The 18,833-nt window shown below is 42.4% G+C and overlaps 1 protein-coding gene across 5 annotated transcripts in view; it reads left to right on the top strand.

Moving 5' to 3' along the window:
• TP53BP2 (tumor protein p53 binding protein 2) overlaps positions 1-18,833 on the top strand; it is a 104,389-nt gene that overhangs the window by 48,037 nt on the left and 37,519 nt on the right. For 3 of the 5 annotated variants that reach the window (XM_010852843.1, XM_010852840.1, XM_010852844.1), the window contains exon 2: positions 14,759-14,906. In XM_010852843.1, the coding sequence (XP_010851145.1) occupies positions 14,759-14,906 (148 nt within the window). Of the gene's footprint in view, positions 1-10,785; positions 10,930-14,133; positions 14,156-14,758; positions 14,907-18,833 lie in introns of those variants that run through there. The other 2 variants (XM_010852841.1, XM_010852842.1) reach the window with 2 other exon arrangements.

Here is an 18,833-nt window from a genome sequence, read left to right as displayed (position 1 = left end):
CACCTGCATCTTTCTCTATCACATCACCTTTTATTGTACTCATTGATCAGTCTCTTCTCTCTGCCCTGAAGAATGCAGGCTTTCCCATTCTCTGTGGGTGAATGAAAGATGTTGAAATCAACAAGAAGGTGGGACTGAGAGGAAACCAAACCAGGAGCTCCTTTTGAATGACTGACGTTCATGAGAGAAGACTCTATGTCTCAGGGGAGGTGACTGCTCTCTGTTTCTGTGGATGAAGTGGTTATGTAATCAGACATCTAAAACCAGCTATTTTTCAGTATGTAATGAATTTTTTTCCCGCTATTAAAGTAACCACTTCATATTTACTATGTCATTTTTCTCAGGATGGTAGTTGTCTCAGAAAATGATTGTGTACTCTAGAAGATCCTGAATGAATGGCTAGGAAATACCATGTGTGGTGAACTTTTTTAACTATTCAAATTTGTGTCATTGATTTCTAGATTCTACTCATTTGCTCTAGTGACCGAAGAAATAGTTTATAATATAAAGAAATCCTTTGAATATGATTTTATGGTTTTTCTTTATTTTTAATGAATCCTTTCTATTTAAAAAATTTATTTAATTTTATTTAAAAAACTTTTGGGCCACACCATGCGGCATGCAGGATCTTATGAGTTCCCTGATGAGAGCTGGAACCCGTGCCCCCTGCTGTGGAAGCATGGAGTCTTTTTTTTTTTTTTTTCCTTTTAATTTATTTTTTAATTGGGGGAAAATTGCTTTACAATGTTGCGTTGGTTTCTGCCATACAACAGCAGACATCAGGCATAATTATACATATATCCTCTCCCTCTTGAGCCATCCTCCTCTCCATGCATCCCATCCCTCTAGGTCATCACAGAGCACCAGCCTGGGCTCCCTGTGTAATAGCTTTTCACCAGCTATCTGTTTTACACGTGATAGTGTATGTACGTCGATGCCGCTTTCTCTGTTCATCCCACTCTGTCTTTCCCTTACTGTGTCCATGAGTCCATTCTCTACATCTGTGTCTCCTCCATTCCTTCCCTGTGGATACGTTCATCAATACCATTTTTCTAGATTCCTTATATATGTGTTGATATACGATATTTTTCTTTTTCTGACTGACTTCACTCTGTATAACAGACTGTAGGTTCATCTACCTCACTAGAACTGACTCCAAGTGGTTCCTTCTGTGGCTGAGTGTAATATTCCGTTGTATATGTGAACCACATCTTCTTTATCCATTCATCTCTAGAAGCACATCCAGGTTGAGAATTGTGGAATCTTAACCACTGAACCGACAGGGAAGTCCCTGATTTTTCTTTAAATAACTTACATGTCTGATAGAAACTGACGGGCTGATGTTTAAAGTATTCCGTGAGCAAAATGCAGTATATTTAGTGAATACATGCTATACTTAGGGTAGAAATGGGTTTAAATATCATTGATCTTTAATGGAACATTAGTAGATGTGACCCATGGTAATTGATGAAGATTTTATAAAGCAGTGTAATGGCCTCAGGAGTAAACTCTGGGCCGGAGAGATGGCACATAAGCCTCTGTCAGCAGTGATCGCCGATAGCGGTATCAAGGTTGGATGGATCATCAGGGAGGCTGGGGAGTGTCTGAGGGAAAGGACTCAAAGACTAAGTGTCCCCGCTGCTCCTCAGGGAGACGTCACGGAGACCTCTGTCGGGATGCCCACTGAACTACTGGGGAGGGGTGGCAGGGTCGTCCAGACTGGGGTGGCTGGGCGGCACACCCCCTGCAGAAGGAGGGCAGCCCAGCCTGCCCTTGGGACGGAGCAAGTCCAAGTCAGGGAGCCAAGCAAGCCGCCCCGTGTTCTTGGTTCGTGGCCCCTGGAGCAGAGTTAACCACAGGAGCAGACAGCGAGGTCTCTGAGGAGCAGGAGGCTGAAAATGCTGGAAGATTGGAATGATCTGCGTCTCATTTCTGACCCCTTTCTCGGGTTGGAAGCCAGAGTTGGGCTGAATGGCTCTGTCTGTTTGAGAGACTGAAAGAAGCTTTGGTTGTTGCTGTTTCTTAATCCCTTTCTATGTATCTTACTGTTAAGAGAGGTGTTTTTCTTGACCAGGTTATAGGAAGTCTAGTAGCAGCATCCTCTTCTAGAAGGTAGTCTGGGGTCTTCCTTCCTTCATTTCATTTCTGTCTCCATAGGGGAATTATTAAATACAAAAATCATCTTGACTTTTCTCTACTCTCTACTACCATTATTATCTGATTGCCTCTGTGGTGAGTTTCCTGTGAGTTGTAAGATTGGGGAGGATTTATGTCACTCTTTTTATAGATTGTTCATTTTCCTCTAAAGGACAAATTTTTTTCTCATATATGAATATATATATATATATATTTTCTTAGGTAAACCTAAGTGATTTGGGATTTTATAAATCAAAACTCTGGTGCTTTTATTGCAAAGCTTAAATTCCTTTCTATGACAGGGAACATCCTAAACTCTTAGTTCTATTTTTCTTTCTGTTAAACTTCACATGGTTTTTCAGTCAAAGGAATAAATTTAGCCTCTGACACAAAGTAAATTTCTTGTAAATGCCCTGGTCAGTTTTTTTTTTTTTTTTCAATTTCCTTTTGGAAAAGTCTTCCAAATTTTAATCTGAAATAATTCCTCTTTGAAATGAGTCATCCTTGTATTAATAGCATAACTTTATAGTTACAGTGCATACATGTCCTGTTAAAATGGAACTCTTAAAAATAAATCTTTGATCTCTTCTTTTTTAATGAAAATTGTCTCTGACTTTGGATTTTTGGAAGGGCAAGCCTTCTTCAGACATGACTTGGGCATGAATTACTGTGCAGCGCGTGTGGGGAGGCCTGGTGCAACTTAATGTAATGGTGTTTGGTCTTTCCCTGTATCTTTCTCTTCAGATTGATCACTTTAAGAATCAAATCTTATTTGCTGTTTTTAGGGAAATATTTTCACATTATCACAGTTTGTATTGTGTTATGTATACTTTTAAATTGTACATTATTATGAAACTATATTAACATTGATATTTAAACAAATTTATAGTGACATCTATACCCGATCTCTGGAGAAGGAAATAGCAACCCACTCCAGTGTTCTCGCCTGGAGAATCCCAGGGATGGCGGAGCCTGGTGGGCTGCCATCTACGGGGTCGCACGGAGTCGGACACGACTGAAGCAACTTAGCAGCAGCAGCAGCAGCATACCCGATCTCATAATACCAGAGTTCTCTTACGTATTCTGTACAAGACAGTTCCTGTGTCTGTATGTTTAATTTTTTATGTTTTGGCTGCGCCATGCAGCAGGTGGGATTTTAGTTCCCTAACCGGACATCAAATCTGCGCCCCCTGCAGTGGAAGTGGAGTCTTAACCCCTGAACCACCAGGGAAGTCCTGTCCATATGTTTTAAATGGTTAAAATCTACAACTTAATATTTCTATTTTGTAACCTTATCTTGCCATTTTCTAACACTGTACTTACAGTAGTTGGTACCTGGGTCATAGTCCCTCCAGCAGCTACCCTTCCATGGTTAACTTATTGGATGTTAGTTTCCTATCTTACTGTTCATAGCTCCAACACCACAGTGAAAAATCTTCAGCCATTTACAGGTTTTCTTCATTTCAGTTATTTCTGTAAGGGTAATTCATGGGGTATACGTAAATTTACGGGTTTTGATAACATGATACACTTTACTTTCCAAGTGGGATTTTAAACAATTTTTAGTACCATCATTATATCTTTGAATGAATCAGTCTCATCTCTGTTGGATCTTACGTTTTAATCACTAATTTAATAGTTGTTAAGTGATGACTCATTGTTTTAATTTACATTCATCCTTCCCACTCCGTGTTTTACCTTTCATATTGCCCTATGGTCTGTCCCTGAGAGCCTCTGCTCCTAAGTATATATTAGATTTGATGCTTACTATTTTTTAAAAACATGAAGTTCTTGATTGTGCAAGTTGGGAAGAAGTGAGCAGTTCATGTCTCTGTTAATGGGAAGGGCTGACCTGGTATCAGGGGAAGAAAAGCCATCTCTTCTGTCCAAGCTAGACTCTGAGCATTTTCAGATACCCCAGCAATTTATCGTCCTCACAGCTGCAGGTTCAGCTGTGAAAGCTGATGTGTTGTTTTGATCTGATTATTGCTGTGCTTGTGATGAAAATAACTTACGTCACAAGTTCCCAGGAACACATTTGTGAGTCAATGAAAATAACCAAGTTTCTCACAGTAGCCTCCCATGCGATTTGACACCAGGAAACTCCATTCTCCTTTCTTCCTTACGGGAAAAGAGCTAAGGGAGTCATCTTTGTTTTCTTGAGAATATGGTGTTTTCAGAAATCTAAAGAGTCAGGAAAAGATGGCATTTTTAGAAGTAAGGTTACTATAGATTATTATTTTTCTTTTTTATTATTTCCTTATGCATGCATAAGCCATTTCAGTTGTGTTCAACTCTTTGTGACCCTGTGGACTGTAGCCGGCCAGGCTCCTCTCTCCATGGGATTCTCCAGGCAAGAATACTGGAGTGGTTGCCATTTCCGGCTCCAGGGGATGTTCCCTACCCAGGGATCCAACCCACCTCTCTTCTGTCTCCTCCGTTGATAGGCAGGTTCTTTAGCCCTGGCGCCACCTGGGAAACCCAGAATTTCTTTCTTCATGCTTGCCATTAGTTTATGCCTGTTTGCTGAAACCTCAGTCTGCCTCAGATCACATTCATCTTTCTCCTTTCTGAATTTTCATTTTACTTACAGCCCCACTCACGTAATTTGGTACTAAGTTGTTCTTAATTTGGTATTGTTTTTTTTATGAGTAAATTTTATTTCCCTTAAGAGATTCTTGTATTTGTCACATAGTAAGCATGTAGTGGGCATTTAAGATTGTGATATAATTCACATACCATAAAATTCACCCTATGAAGTATATAATTCAGTATTTTTTTTGTTTTGTTTTTAGTATGTTCACAGTGTTAACCACTGGTAATTCCAGAACATTTTCATCACCTTAGAGAAAAACATCCTCTAGGGTTACACGCTATTCCCCCTCCCCTCAACCCCTGGTAAACACTAATCTACTTTTAGTCTCTATGGATTTAAATATTGTGGTTTTTCTTTTTGTGCCTGACTTCTGTCACTTAGTATAGTGTTCTCAGAGTTCATCTATGTGTAGTATGCATCAGTACCTCATTGCTTTTATGGCTGAATAATATTTCATTCTAATGCAGTGGATGTTTAAGATGTGTTTCTTGTGTGTGTGTGTGTGTGCGTGTGTGTGTATTTGCAGGCTCATAAGTGCGGCACACGGGCTTAGTTGCCTCACAGCAGGGGGTACCTTAGTTCCCTGACGAGGGATCAAACCTGTGTCCCCTGCACTGGAAGGTGGATTCTTAACCACTGGACCACCAGAGAAGTTCCAGGATATATTTCTTGATTGTTAGGTTTTAGTCCCTGGCTAAAGTTGAGGCAGTATGGTGACCCTAGAAAACAACATTGTCAGACAGATATTTGCCATATATATCACATAGCAAGGACCAGTTAATAAGAATGTTTGCCTTATTAATTTAATTATTGATTCTTTATCAGTTTTATTATCCAAGTGATGTTTAATCATTCTAGAAAGTTTAAGCATAGATAAGTCCCCCCAAATTCATTTCATAATTTTACTGCCAAACATTCCTACTGTTAATTTGGTGAGGTCTTTTTTTGTTTGTACTACATGTCTGTGTACACGTATTATATTTTTCCATTTGTATAGTGGGATATGGTGAATACTGTTCTGTAACAAAACAGTACATACCTGACCATTCTTGAAAGTTTCGCTTTTTGTGCTTTTTCCTTCTGAAATGTTTTGGTATTAGATGCTGAAAAGTTCTCTAAGATTTAGCCATTTTATTTTTTATCATTAAAGATCATGATTTTTTGGCCAAAATTATTGTTTTCAGAAGGACTTAGTTGATAGAGTAGGTTAAAATTTTTTTCTTTAGTAAGGTTTCAACATGCTGATAAAACTGCCTCATCAAAATGAAATAAAAACAGCTTCCTCTTTTTATTTTTTAGGGAATTAAGTTACACTTCAAAGAGCGATGTTTTGTAGCACAGTCCACTTATGAAACAAAGATAAAAAGAAAGTACAGTATAAAAAGCCCATGTGCCTACTTTTCTCAGGTTAGCATGATAGGTTAGTTTAACTAGCCTTTTCTTTTGATTTGGCTCGCTTTTCTATATATTTAAGAAATATATATATACTTTCCCAGTATGGTTTATCCCAGGAAATTGGATATAGTTCTCTGTGCTGTAAGGAGGACCTTGCTGTCCATCCCTTCTAAGCGTGATAGTTTGCAGCTGCTGCTGCTTCTGCTGCTAAGTCGCTTCAGTCGTGTCCGACTCTGTGCGACCCCATAGACGGCAGCCCACCAGACTCCCCCGTCCCTGGGATTCTCCAGGCAAGACCACTGGAGTGGGTTGCCATTTCATTCTCCAATGCATGAAGGTGAAAAGTGAAAGTGAAGTCGTTCAGTCGTGTCCGACTCCTAGCAACCCCATGGACTGCAGCCTACCAGGCTCCTCGGTCCATGGGATTTTCCAGGCAAGAGTACTGGAGCGGGGTGCCATTGCCTTCAAGTTTGCATCTACTTGACCCTGAACTCCCAGTCCATCTCTCTCCTCCCACCCGACTTAGCAACAACATCTTTTTATGTTATTGTTTTTCCTCTTCCAAATAAAGAAGAGAAAAGATATTCATTGAGAAAATGCCTGATTTACTTCCTCTGTAAAATTTGGAACAACTATGAATTATCACAGTAAAGCCTATAATTGTGGGCAGATTATAATGAAAAGATTTTAAATTATAAGTGATATATAAATGCAAGGGGACATACTCAATGTCTATAAATTTAAGATGGGTGAAATGAGTTTAAACTATTTATTTCAAGTGACGTGATGCCTTTTTGTTCTAATGGAAATTTTCTAGGGGGAAATGTGGCATTTATAGGTCTCAGGGCCACCAGGTGCAACTGGTGCTGGTGGGTGGTCCCTCTCTCCCACCCCTTCTCTGGGATTGTCAGGAAGACACCTGCCCTCGGCTGCACATCAGCTGTCACACAGTCACGGCTCAAAGCCACCTCTTCCCAGCTGTATTGTTGTCACTGTGCTGTGGTGTCCCATTAAGAAATTGTCAAACTTGATAAACTATCTTTGTAACCTAAAAAGTAAGATAATCACTACAGCAAAGAAAGTCAGTGCACATGGGACTGTGCTGGTTTGGCCAAGCTGAGCATGAAGCATTTGCGGGTTCTCCAGACATAGATTGCCACTGGGCAGTGAGTACTGGCCTAGGAATAGAGACTAGAGATACAGAGTCAGCATCATCAGCAGCATTCCCCTCTTGACTGAATCAGTCCATCCATTAAAATGCTCTGTAAAAACTCCATGTTGAAATAAAGAAGAAACAAAGCACCGCTTTTACTCTGTCTTCTTCCATCTGTGGCTCCATATTCTCCACCTTCCTTTTTTTTTTGACCACACCATGCAGTTATATGGGATCTTAGTTCCCCAACCAGGGATCGACGTGCCCCCTACATTGAAAGTGCTGAGTTTCAACCACTGGCCTGCCAGGGAGTCGCTGTTTTCTCCATCTTTCTGTTCTGAGTCTCTGCATCCTTCCCTTGGGCTCTTAGCCTGTCTCAAACAGGCCTTCGACCTCGTTCCTCAGACAGCACTGGTCAAGGCATCCAGCAGCCTCCGTCTTGTCCAGCCTGGAGAACTGTCCTCATTCTCGTTTCTAAGATCGCTAAGCTTTATTTGACTTAGTTGAGACACTGCTTTGCATGGTCTCTGGTATTCCACACTCCTTTGTGTTTCTTTCCATTTTTTATGGTTGGATCTTTTCTAATCCTTTACTGGGTCCCTGTCCTCTATGGGACTTCTGGCCGAGGCCCCAGTCCTGTGGCCCCTTCCCTAATCTGTTCCTCCTTCCTCATAGTAAATGACAGCACTATTTACTCTGTTGCTTAGACACCAAATCTACGTTCATTCAATTTCTATGGTTGCATCCCACATTCTGTCCATTAGGCAAGTCTTGTTGACTCTGCCTTCAAAATATAATCCGGTCCAGCCATTTTTCACCACTTGCTGTTACCTGCAGTCTGTGCTACCATTATATCTCATTTTATGTGCTGCGTGTGTACGTGCTAAGTCCCTCCAGTCGTGTCTGACTCTGTGACCCTATGGACTGTATCCCACCAGACTCCTCTGTCTGTGAGATTCTCCAGGCAAGAATACTGGAGTCAGTTGCCATACCCTCCTCCAGGGGATCTTCCTGACCCAGGGATCAAACCCATACCCTTATGTTTCCCACATTGGTAGATGGGTTCTTTACCGCTGAGCCATCAGTGAAGCCCCTTTATGTGCTACATTTCCTCTTAATTGGTCTTCCATGCCTGCCTCTCTGTGGTCTATTCATATAGTAGCCAGAGTAATGTTTAAAAAAATGACTTCAATACTCTTTTCAGAATCCTCCAGTGACTTATTTTTTAAAAAATTGAGATATGATTTACATACCACCATTTTGAAGTATCCAGTTCAGTGGATTTTAGTATGTTTACAAGGTGGTACAACCATCACCACTATTTCCAGAACATTCTCATCACCTCAAAAAGAAGCCCTGTACTTGTTAGCAGTCAGTCCCCCAGCCCCTGGCAACCACCAATCTAATCTTTTTGTCTCTAATGATTTGCCTCCAATGGCCTCTTAGATTAAAATCCAGATTCCTTGCTCCAGCCTTTGGGTCTTTGAACAATGGTTTTTGGTTTGCAGTTTCCAGAGCCACAGTATCAGCATCTCAAGGCAGCTTCTTAGAAGTGCAGAATCTCTGTCCCCACCCCTGGTCTACTGAATCAGAATCTCTGAGGGTGGGGCCTTGCCATCTGTGATGAATAACCCTCTGTTTGCACCACAGCTTGAGGACTCAGTGGCTTCTATGCGTGATCTAGTCTCTTTGAGTTAATCTCCTATAATCCTTTCCTCTTGCTCACTCTGTCAGAGTGACCTTCCTCGTCCACAAATGTGACAAGCTTGATTCCTCCTCGGGGCCTTGACATTTGTTCTTCCCTCTGCTTGGGCTGTTCGTTTCCTGTACTTTGTGTTCTCTCATTCTGTTTAGATTGTGGCTCAGGAGCCCTCGCTCACCATAGAGGGGTTGAAGTCATTGAGTTTGAGGATGGAGTGGGGAAGCATCTTTTGCTTGCCTGTCTCCACCCTGCTTTGTGCCCCAGGAAGTTGACTTCTATAAAGGCATCAGTAGTCTCCCTTTCCATCCGACTTCTAGTTGGGTTTTTCCAGTGAGGAGGGGTAGCACGGATGACCTAAGAAGGAGGAAGCCAGGTTGGGGTATTTATTCCCCTGGGGTGGTTGTGTCCCTCTCCACACAGCGCTCTCTGTCTCTCGTTCTGTACCGTGTGCTGTAATGGCTACTTAATAAAGATTATGTCTGTATTAGAACTTAAACCATAAAATAGATAGCCTATAAATCTTGCATAAATGAACAAGATGTTGAAACAAAAGTAGGATGGCATAGCATGATACAAACTGAAGAGGAGAGGACACTAACTTCTGTCGGCGTGTGTAGCTGTGCTGAATACTGTCTGCTCTGCTTTCTGTCAATACCTGTGGGAAACTTACTGTGAAAATAAATCAGAGGTGAATCTGTCAAGTGCAGTAACAGCTGCGGTATTTATTCATTCCTAAACACACACTTACTGTGTGTTTGTTACAAACCAGGCACAGTTCAAGGTGCTAAGGATGCCGTATTGAACAGACAAAACCCTGGGCCTCATGGACCGTCTGTTCTAGCAGGGAAGACAGTAAAAGCAAGTGAAATAAATGCAATACATGGTATGTTGGTCACTGTGCCAGGGAGAGAGAGAAAGTAGGGAAGTGCATGTGTGTGCATGTGCATATGTGGGTGCACGCATGCTGTGCAAGTTGAGGGTGGTGGTGGGGTTTTAGGCAGGATGACCAGGGAAAGCCTCCCGGGAAGGAAGTGGTTGTATCAAGACCCAGGGAAAGGAGCGGCAGGCCGTGCTGGCACACAGGGAAGAACATTTGTCGGGGAAGGTCATCAAGAAGACGTGACCTCAGGCTCGACCTGCAAGCTGACCCAGGCACTTGGAGGCTGTTCACCCACCTTCCTATCCTTGGAACGTGCTGCCTGCTGTCCCAGGCTCACGCTGCCCAAGGACGCAGGCTGGAGACTGAACCCAGGGGAACCCTCTCCATAAGCTTTTACCATGCTGCTGGGCAGGGGTCGGGGGAGCCACTCCAGTCTCCTGAGCAAGCTGCCTTGCTTCCGGAAAGGCCAGTTGCCAGTCTGGAGTGGGCTGCCTGCCTTCTGTCTCTCTTTGCCCTCCGCGCCTGGTGCCAGTTTCAGAGTCCACCCCAGAAGCTCTGAGGACGTTTCAAGCCAACAACATGGCAGTCAGAAACAGGATGCGCAGGCTCCAGGGGGTGGGAGGCAAGGAGGAGGATGCTGGTGGAACCGAGCTTGAAGGTCCGAAGGCCGTGAGGGCTGGAGAGGGGGTGGGGACAGGTGGTCCCAGATCAGCTCATCCATATGAAACTCCTGCTTTTCTCTCATCCCCTGCCTGCTGCTACCATAATCTCAGAGTGGAGCAAGCCTGGTTTTCCTCCTGAATTTGCTATGAATTGTTTAGTTCACTGCCCCCCCCGCCGCCCCATCCTCCCACATTTAGTCACCAGATCCAGTCTTTCTGTTGAATTTGTTCTTTCCCCCTCTGTCCATTGCCTTCATTCAGGTCCTCACTTCGCGACTGAATTGCTACCTTCCAGGTTGTGGACTGTTGTGAAGAAGTTGGCTCTTACAAACACCCAAACTACGTGGCAGCTCTCAGGAACTTAGGACTCTTATTTTGAAGACCAGGAGGCTGGGATTCAGAGAGGTGACATTACTTCCCTAATAATGATTAACAAGTCTGGGGTAAGAACCCAGATCTCCCACCTGGGCGTCAGGAGCAGCTCACATTGCCGGCCTGGCCTTGGAGCACTCAGCCCAGAACAGTCACTCCAGAGCTGTCTTCAGGCATGCCTGAATGAAGTCCACTCACCACTCACACCAGTGTTAATCCTGTGGGATTTTGGGGGAAAAGTGCAGTGATCTTAGAACACATTTCTCATCCTTTGTATCTATAATTTGTACTTTTAAATAAATGGAGCTGTTGTCTTCTAAAAAGTAAAACACCAGATCTCTATACAAGTTTGGTTGTGTGCTTAGTCGCTCAGTCGTGACCAACTCTTTGCGACCCCATGGACTGTAGCCCACCAGGCTCCTCTGTCCATGGGGATTCCCCAGGCAAGAATACTGGAGTGGACTACCTTGCCCTCCTCCTGGGGATTTTTACCAGGGTTCAGTAGAGCATTTCCTAATACTCTTCTGCTATAAGGAACAGCTGAAAGAGTAGAGGATGGGTGGAGAACAGAATTGTACGCTCATCCTCTCATTTTAGTAGCCAGTATAAAGACTCTTTATAAAAGACTCTTGCTTCATTTATAGAGAAAGTAATATCTGCTCTGCTTATCTGAGAGTTGATGTAAGTTTCTGAGATAATGTGTGTGAAAGGACTCTTTAAGATGAGGTTTACGAGGTAAGGCACTTTTATCTTGGGAAATAACCTCTTATTTGTTGATACAGTGTGTGTTTTGTATATAGGGGTACTCAGTCGCTCAGTTGTGTCTGACTCTGTGACCCTTTGGACAGTAGCCCACTAGGTTCATGGGGTTTTCCAGGCAAGAATATTGGAGTGGATTGCCATTTTCTCCTCCAGGGGATCTTCCTGACCCAGGGATCGAACTCTCATCTCCTGTGTCTTCTGCATTGAAGGCAGATTCTTTACCTGCTGAGTCATTGGGAAAACCTGTTTTGTGTATATACAGTATATTAAATATTTCTATAATTTGATAAATGCCTCTTAGTCTCATATTTGCAATGAAAACGGTTCCTATGTTTGAAGTGTTAAACTTCAGAGAAAGTTCTGATGTGGGTAGGGAGTATGGAGGAGGAGTACTCTTTAATACTAAAGTGTAAATTATTTACACTGGTTACATGTGCTGTATATGTATCCAGAGTCGCACCAGGGTGGAAACCTGTGTTCATTTTGTGTAACAGTTTTAAAGTGCTGCCTTGTTGGCTGAGCTGGGGCCTGGAACTATGTATCTTTATGTAGCACAGTTTATCAGAATGTGAAGAACCTGATACAGTTAGCTTGAAGGCTTCTGAGCTCATGCTGACAAATTTTGCAGCTTTGTTTTCATATGTTTTATTTTTTTGATAGCATCCGCTTTAAAATTTGTTTCTGAGTTGCCTTCTAGCTGTAATGGGTTCCTGTCTATGTTTTCCGGTTTGGGGGGTTCCTTTCTGTGTTAGATGTGTTTCTGTGAATGAAGAGCTTCAGTTGCAGGAAGTGGAGACTTGGCTTACTTTGGAAAAGCATAGTTTTACTGCAGGGAGGAGCAGGGAAGCCCCGTGGGCAGAGCCCACGGACCCAGGGGGCCGCCTCCTCTCGTGCATTTTCTTCTCCCCTTACTCAAACCAGATCCTTGAGGCGGCCAGTCTGCTGTTTCAGCCAGTTTCCATCATCATCCCTGGTCAGATGCTGCCGCTCTCCTGCTGTCCCCTCCCCTCCCCCACGCCCCCCAAAAAGAAGAGCCTAATGCAACTCTCACTTCTGGGGTAGTGGGAGAGAGGTTTATGCTGGGTGAGACGCCATGTGACTGAGGGCACTGTGGCTCGTATGTGTCATTGTGACCACAGTGCAGATCCTACTCATTCTGCCTTTAAAAGAAAAAAAAATTATTTGTTTGGCTGCTCCAGTTCTTAGGTGCAGCGAAGGGGATCTCCATCTTGTTTTTGGCATGTGAGATCTCTGGTTGTGGTGTGTGGACTCTTATTTGCAGTGTGTAGGATCTAGTTCCCTGACCAGTGATTGAACCCAGGACTCCTCCTTTGAGAGCTTGGAATGTTAGCCACTAGACCACCAGGGAAATCCCCTTCTGTTTTGTTATAGCCTTAAAACCCAAACTCCTGCAGTGTTTGGCTTGGTCTCATTAATTCTTTTTACAGAATGTATACTGGTCCATCAAGTTCATGTTTCAAAGCCATTGCATTTTCTTTCTCTAATAAGAATTATTTTCACAGAATATAAAGCTCACAGTGGAATTACACTTTCAAATTGTCTGGGTTTTGTTTACTTGTTTTAATCCCGATACACATTAATCTGCCCAGAGTAAGTCCTCACTGAATGAATGAGCTAATGGGTTTGCAGACTTGAGTTGTCATCAACAATTTATTTGCTCAGTTTTCTTCAGTGCTAGGAATTAACAATGGTTGTTTTTTGTTTGGTTGATTTTTTTTTGTTTTGTTATTTGATAGGTGTGAACACTTGAATTCTTTAGCGAAGTGAAGTGAAGTTGCTCAGTCGTATCCGACTCTTTGTGACCCCATGGACTGTAGCCTACTACGCTCTTCCGTCCATGGGATTTTCCAGGCAAGAGTACTGGAGTGGGTTGCCATTTCCTTCTCCAGAGGATCCTCCTGACCCAGGGATCGAACCCAGGCCTCCCGTACTGTAGGCAGATGCAGTGTTTTTAAGATACAGTATCTGTTTTTACCGGGAGGAAGACTGAGTTTTAGATCTAAATCTTCTGGTCTGAGTGTTTATATACAAGGTCATCTCAGCTTTAGCACGACAGCCATTCATTTCTACTTACACCTTATTCATCAATAATGATGAATTGATGAATACTTAAGCTTTTTAAAAATAATTGTATTTATTTATTTTTATTTTTGGCTGTGCTGGGTCTTTGTTGCTGCCTGGGCTTTTCTCTAGTTGCTGCCTGGGCTTTTCTCTAGTTGCCGTGAACAGGGATTACTCTCGAGTTGCCATGTACGGGCTTCTCATTGGGGTGGCTTCTCTTGTGGAGCATGGGCTCTAAGGTGTATGGGCTTCAGTAGTTGTGGCCGGTGGGCTCTAGAGCACAGGCTTTATAGTTACACTTGGGGTTAGTTGCTCTGAGGCATGTAAGATCTTCCTGGATCTGGAATTGACCCGTGTCTCCTGTATTGACAGGCGGATTCTTTACCACTGAGCCATCACTGACTTATGCTTAAAAGTATGTATCTAATCTGATTAAAACATCTTAGATTTGAAAATATAATTGTTTGAACAGGTGATACATTGTACGTGGTATAAATATTAGATATCCCTCTGAATTCTGTCCCCTTTTCCCATCCCCACCTTCAGCAGCAACACATGTTTTGTTTATGTATCCTTCCTGAAAGAGACTTTGCTCAGTTAAGCATGTGTTTGTGTGATCATCATCTCCTGATCATACTCACGGGGCTGATGGGAGAATCTCTTTGTAGTATGGGCCTGGCACATCATATACTAAGAACTACAGAAGTCTTGGTAAACAAATGACATAAATAAACTGTCAGAGGAAGATTTAACTTGACCTTTTGTGTGCACTGATCCATTTACTGTGCTCCAGGGATCCCCTAGGGTTCTTCAGGCGCAGCTGATGGAGGGAGGGCAGGGGCCATCAGCAAAGCTCCGGGTCCCTCTCCACCTTGGGCCTGGAGACAGCCAGATGGTCCTGTTGTGTATTTGCATTTCAGTTAAGACAGTCGGGGAAAGGAATCTAAAGTAAGCGAGAAGTGACCAGCGCCAGTGTAGGTGGTACTGATAACCCTTGTGTTTCTCCTTCTGTTTCCAGATGTTTCTTACTGTGTACCTCAGCAACAATGAGCAGCACTTCACAGAAGTCCCTGTCACTCCAGAAACCATCTGCAGAGACGTGGTGGACTTGTGCAAAGAACCTGGCGAGAGCGATTGCCACCTGGCTGAAGTGTGGTGTGGCTCTGGTACGTCTTCTTCAGCTGTGCCATCTTTATTATCAAAGTTTTAGAGAAGGCAGTGTGTGCCTCTCATGTTTATCCATGGAGAAACTGGAGAATAGGGTGTCTATCAGAGAGACAGTTTTATCTATTCAGTCCAGTTTTGTTGCCTCCTCCAAAGTCTTTTTTTTTTTTAATATTTATTTTGACTATGCTGGGTCCCAGTGCAACACGTGGGATCTTTAGTTGTGGCATTCCAGCGCTTGGTTGTGGCATGTGGGATCTAGCTCCCTGACCAAGGGAGCAATCTGGGCCCCCCGCCCTGTACTGGGAGCATGGAGTCACGGCCGTTGAACCGCCTGGGAAGTTCCTCCAAAGTCCTCTGCTGTTTTCTTTTTCCGCAGCACATCATAGACACTACAGTATTAAAGGTCAAAGGATAAGCAGCTGATACATGGGGTGGAAACTTCTGGAGGTGTTAGGGTAAAATGTACTGTGCTCAGAAGTGTTTTGGGTATGCTTAGGTGGTTCCACTTCATTAGAAATTTGAGGCATTCTGAGCTGTTCTGATTGTTTTGCCGTCTCTAAGTCTTTGGAGGTTTTTAGGGAGAGCTCTTTGGTATTGAGTTAATTATGGTGGCAGGAGGCAGTGGTGAAATCATAGTCATTATTTTAAGCCTTGAAATCGGTCCCTTACTTAGTTCTTTGGAGCCCTAAAATGGGACAGCCTGGTTTCTTTTTGGCCCTTCAGGAATTTGTAGATGGAGGAGTAATGTTTCACGAGTTGTGCGCTATCCCTGTACAGCTTGGGTGAGCCTTTACTGTTTCCTTCTTCTCCCCTTTGGTGCAGTTTATCTCAGTGCAGGTTTCCCACTGTTCACTGCATTCACACCGTTCATGGGGGTGTGACTTCAGCTAACACCCTCTGCTTCCCAGGCAAGTCTTCTCAATCATCTTCGGATGATTTTCCTACAGCTGGGTGTTCAGGAAGACTTCCTTCACTCTCTCTGAGCTGCTTACTTCGCATAGGAACTAGATTAGACCATTTTCGTAAAGAAACCCTAGTGATCCTTTTTGTAAAAAAAAATTAAATTTATTTGACTGCGCCAGGTTTTGGTTGCACCATGTGGGCTCTTCCTTCGGTCTTCCTTTTGGCATGCAAGATCTTTTCGTTTTTTTCAGCATATGGGATTTAGTTCCTGACTAGGGATTGGACCTGAGCCTCTAACATTGGTAGCATGGAGTCTTGGCCACTGGACCACCAGGAAAGTCCCTCTAAGTGATCCCTATTAAATGAAAATTTGATAGTTTGACTTTCTTGTTTTAACTTTTTTATTCTACTTAGGACAAAATCCAGAGTCTTGGTTTTAAATTGTGAGGTCTTTAGATTTGTGAGGTCTGGTACCATTTTCCTCCTTGCTCACCTTTTGCCGCTTTTTTATGTTCCTGGATAAATGAAGCTGTGTCCCACCTCAGAGCCTCTGGTGCCAGCTGCTCCTTCTGCACTCCCAGATTTTGTTGTTGCTGGTTGATTGCAACATTTGTTGCAATCCAAATGTTGCTGGTCATTTGGATTGCAGCTAACACGTTGGCTCTTCAGAGATGTTTCTCCTGAGCTTCCCACTAAAGCAGGCACGAGGTTCTCTATTATGTCATCCTGGTTTGATCCTGTGCATGAGACGTGTCTGTCTGGTTTTTGTGTGTGTGTTTATTAATCTGCTGCCTCTTTAATCCCTGTAGCCTCACGCACACGCACGAGAATGTAAACTCTTTAAGAGTGGAGACCTGCTTGTCTCATTCTTTGCTGTGTCCTAGCTCAGAGGGAGTGCTCAGGAAATATTTACTGAAAGAATAAACGAGCTTCTAGCTGCTCTGGTGGCCTCCCTGCATTCTACAAATAACTTGCCCAAAGTGAAGTGATTGAGACCATGCACTGTGCGCTTCCTCAGTCTCCTCCCCGCTGCTTACCTCAGTTTCCTCTGGATGTGTGCCTGCCCTTCTTTCTGACTTCCTTCCTTTGCCAAGGCTCACCCTCTCCCTTGAAACTCTTGATTCCACTGTTTCCCTTTCCTCTCTAGTATCTTGCTCACTTGAGTTCAGTAGCCCTTGCTATGTAATGAGGGTGTTTAAAGGATATTCTTTCTTCTAATTTTTTTAATTAAAAAAAAAAAAGACCACATGAATGGATTCTTTTTTGTAAGGCAAATAATATAGATGGAATGGAAACCTCTCCCACAAGCCCATCTTGTGTCGCTTGATGTATAATTGCTTATAATTTTAGCAGATAACTTTTCAGACTTTTCTCTGTACTGTAACTATAGAAATAGTTTTGTGTCATCTCTTTTTCTTTATGTAACAGTATCATACATCTTGCTATCTACAATTTATCATTTTACCTTACAGAATAGCTTGGAGGTCTTTTCTGATTAGCTTGTGTAAATCTACACCATCGTACCATTGTTTTTAATTATCATAATTTTCCGTAGTATGACCCACAAACTGCATTTCTTTATTCACTAACATTTCAATTAATTCTCTTATTTCTATAAATGTTGCAGTAGAAGGCCTTGTAGAAGCCTCTAGATCACGTGCAAGCATTTCTCTAGGGTAGATAACCAGGAATTGCTTGCTTAAAGGTTCACACATTTTAAATTTGAATATATTTCACCAGATTTCCCTCAGCAAAGGCTGTAGAAATTCACACTTCTACCAGTTATTTCTAAAAGTATCCCTCATCAAAAAAAGATACTAATACAATGAATTCTTACTTTTGCTTAGCTGATGCTGAAGTTGATCATTTTTCATTTATCTACTGGCCACTTGGATTTCCATTAAAAAAAAAGATTGTTTCGTTATAGTCTTTGCTCAAGTCTCTTTTGACTTTTGCCCTTTTCCTTCTTGATTTGTAGATGTTATAGAAAAACACAACTCTTCTAGAACTCAGGCCTAGTTGTGTGTTGTTTTAAAAAGTCTTTTCTGTATGTTAAGGCTGTAAACATAGTCTCCTGTTGTTTGGTACCATTAAATTTAAATTTTTTTTCCCTCCCCTCCCCACCCTTCCCTTCTTCTTTGTCATTAATTTTTCTGACTAGTGTGAATTAGAGATCTAATATGTTCCCCACCCCCAGGTGGATAGTGAATGTTTTTAAGTGTCTTGTTGAAGACACTTGGTTTCTTCCTTACTGATGTGAAATTTCACTTCATAGTCTTGTTATATCTCATAGGAAGTATGTTTCTATAAGCTTCAGCCAGTTACTTTTATTTTTTTCTTCTATTTATGATAGGATCAAATAGTTTTCTTAAATTTTATTTTTCTTAGTTTTTAAATTATGAAAATATGATAACTCATTTACAGAGACTTGGAAAATACAGAACAAAGTTACATATAGTTCCACTATATATTGCAATCATTTTTTTAAATAAGTAAATTAAAGTTTTTAGTTGGAGTTTCAATATCAAACTCTCAAAAATTAGTAAAATGAATATACAGAGAAGTAGAAGGATATAGTAGGCCTGAAAAATACTATGAACCAATTCGAGATAATTAAGATTTATACAGTTTTTACACAGCAGTAACATACTCTTAAGTTCCCATAAACTAGGAGACACTAGAATATATCCAGTGACATGAGACCAGATGCAAAAATTTGATGAGGACCAAATAGTTTTAATTTACTCTAGTTTTATAATAGATTACTACTACTACTACTACTAAGTCGCTTCAGTCGTGTCCGACTCTGTGCGACCCCATAGACGGCACCCCACCAGGCTCCCCCATCCCTGGGATTCTCCAGGCAAGAACACTGGGGTGGGTTGCCATTTCCTTCTCCAATGCAGAAAAGTGAAAGTGAAGTCGCTCAGTCATGTCCAACTCTTCGTGACCCCATGGAATGCAGCCCACCAGGCTCCTCCGTCCATGGGATTTTCCAGGCAAGAGTACTGGAGTGGGTTGCC

Source organism: Bison bison, unplaced genomic scaffold (assembly GCF_000754665.1).
Source record: "Bison bison bison isolate TAMUID 2011002044 unplaced genomic scaffold, Bison_UMD1.0 scf7180017864317, whole genome shotgun sequence".
In the NCBI taxonomy this organism is placed as follows: domain Eukaryota; kingdom Metazoa; phylum Chordata; class Mammalia; order Artiodactyla; family Bovidae; genus Bison; species Bison bison.
Note: the sequence above shows the minus strand (reverse complement) of the source record. Positions and strands in the feature narration are given on the sequence as shown.